General features: G+C 38.4%; 1 protein-coding gene across 1 annotated transcript in view; it reads right to left on the bottom strand.

The window, feature by feature from the left end:
- Positions 1–670, bottom strand: part of LOC141300309 (peroxisomal 2,4-dienoyl-CoA reductase [(3E)-enoyl-CoA-producing]-like) — a 3,113-nt gene extending 2,443 nt beyond the window's left edge. Inside the window, exon 1 of the mRNA XM_073830625.1 lies at positions 562–670. Coding sequence (XP_073686726.1) covers positions 562–670 — 109 coding nt within the window. The remainder of the gene's footprint in view (positions 1–561) is intronic.
- Between the last annotated feature and the right edge of the window lie 205 nt (positions 671–875).

The raw sequence follows: 875 nt of genomic DNA, 5'->3' as shown, positions 1-875 counted from the left end.
GTATTTGTGATGGGGGTGTGCAATATGACGATTTTGTTCGTTGACGAATAAAATGTCTGCATAATATGCTTTTGATGTAGATCTTAGGTCATAACTTATGGGTTCATCAGGCCCTGTGTGAGTGAGAAAGTGAAAGTCTCCATTGTAAGTCTATGGGATTTTTTTGCCAGCTTTCTCGTCGTCCATTGTGCTCCGCAACACCGTTATTTAAATGACCTGAATGACGGTTGTGACCTTGTAAATCCAGTAGGTGGCAGTCAAAGACAGTGAATGTAATAAAGACAGGCAGATGTTACATAGGACTTTAGATTTTGCGTATGTAAAAATGTCTCGAGAAAATAAAATACGAATTAATTAAATAGGTTTACATTTTTTTCAAGCTGTAAACCTAATGTAAGTAGTATTTTGCAGCAGTGGTATCTTGTTTTTTTTTTATCTAATAGGATGATTTGAGACAAATATGATGTTATTTAATGTAAAACTATGCAGATGGCGCTCTGTGGCGCGGCAGAAATTTGAGCAGCTTACTGAGTCGTAGCTAGAAACTAGACGTAGTCTCACTCACTTTCTTCCAAGCAAGATCCTTTTTATTCCTGTTTCTGTAGTAGTACGAAGATATATCGTACAGCTCTGGGTATCCACATACAGCCACCATGATCTTGTCCTCCATTATTGATTCGAATTTCTGCTACATCCTAATCACATCACTGCTAGAGCAAGCTCCTGATTGGTTAACGCGGCGCCAGTTTTCGCCAAAGTTCAGATTTGTCAACTCGCCCGAAACGCTCAATTAGAAAGGTCTATCGCATCTTTACATTGTCTTAACATGATTTGATACTTTTATTTCCGTTTTGATGTAGCCTTTTTCCCTAGCA

This window comes from Garra rufa, chromosome 24, assembly GCF_049309525.1.
Source record: "Garra rufa chromosome 24, GarRuf1.0, whole genome shotgun sequence".
In the NCBI taxonomy this organism is placed as follows: Eukaryota; Metazoa; Chordata; class Actinopteri; order Cypriniformes; family Cyprinidae; genus Garra; species Garra rufa.
The sequence above is the reverse complement of the archived record's forward strand: the minus strand, read 5'-3'. Positions and strand labels throughout refer to the sequence as shown.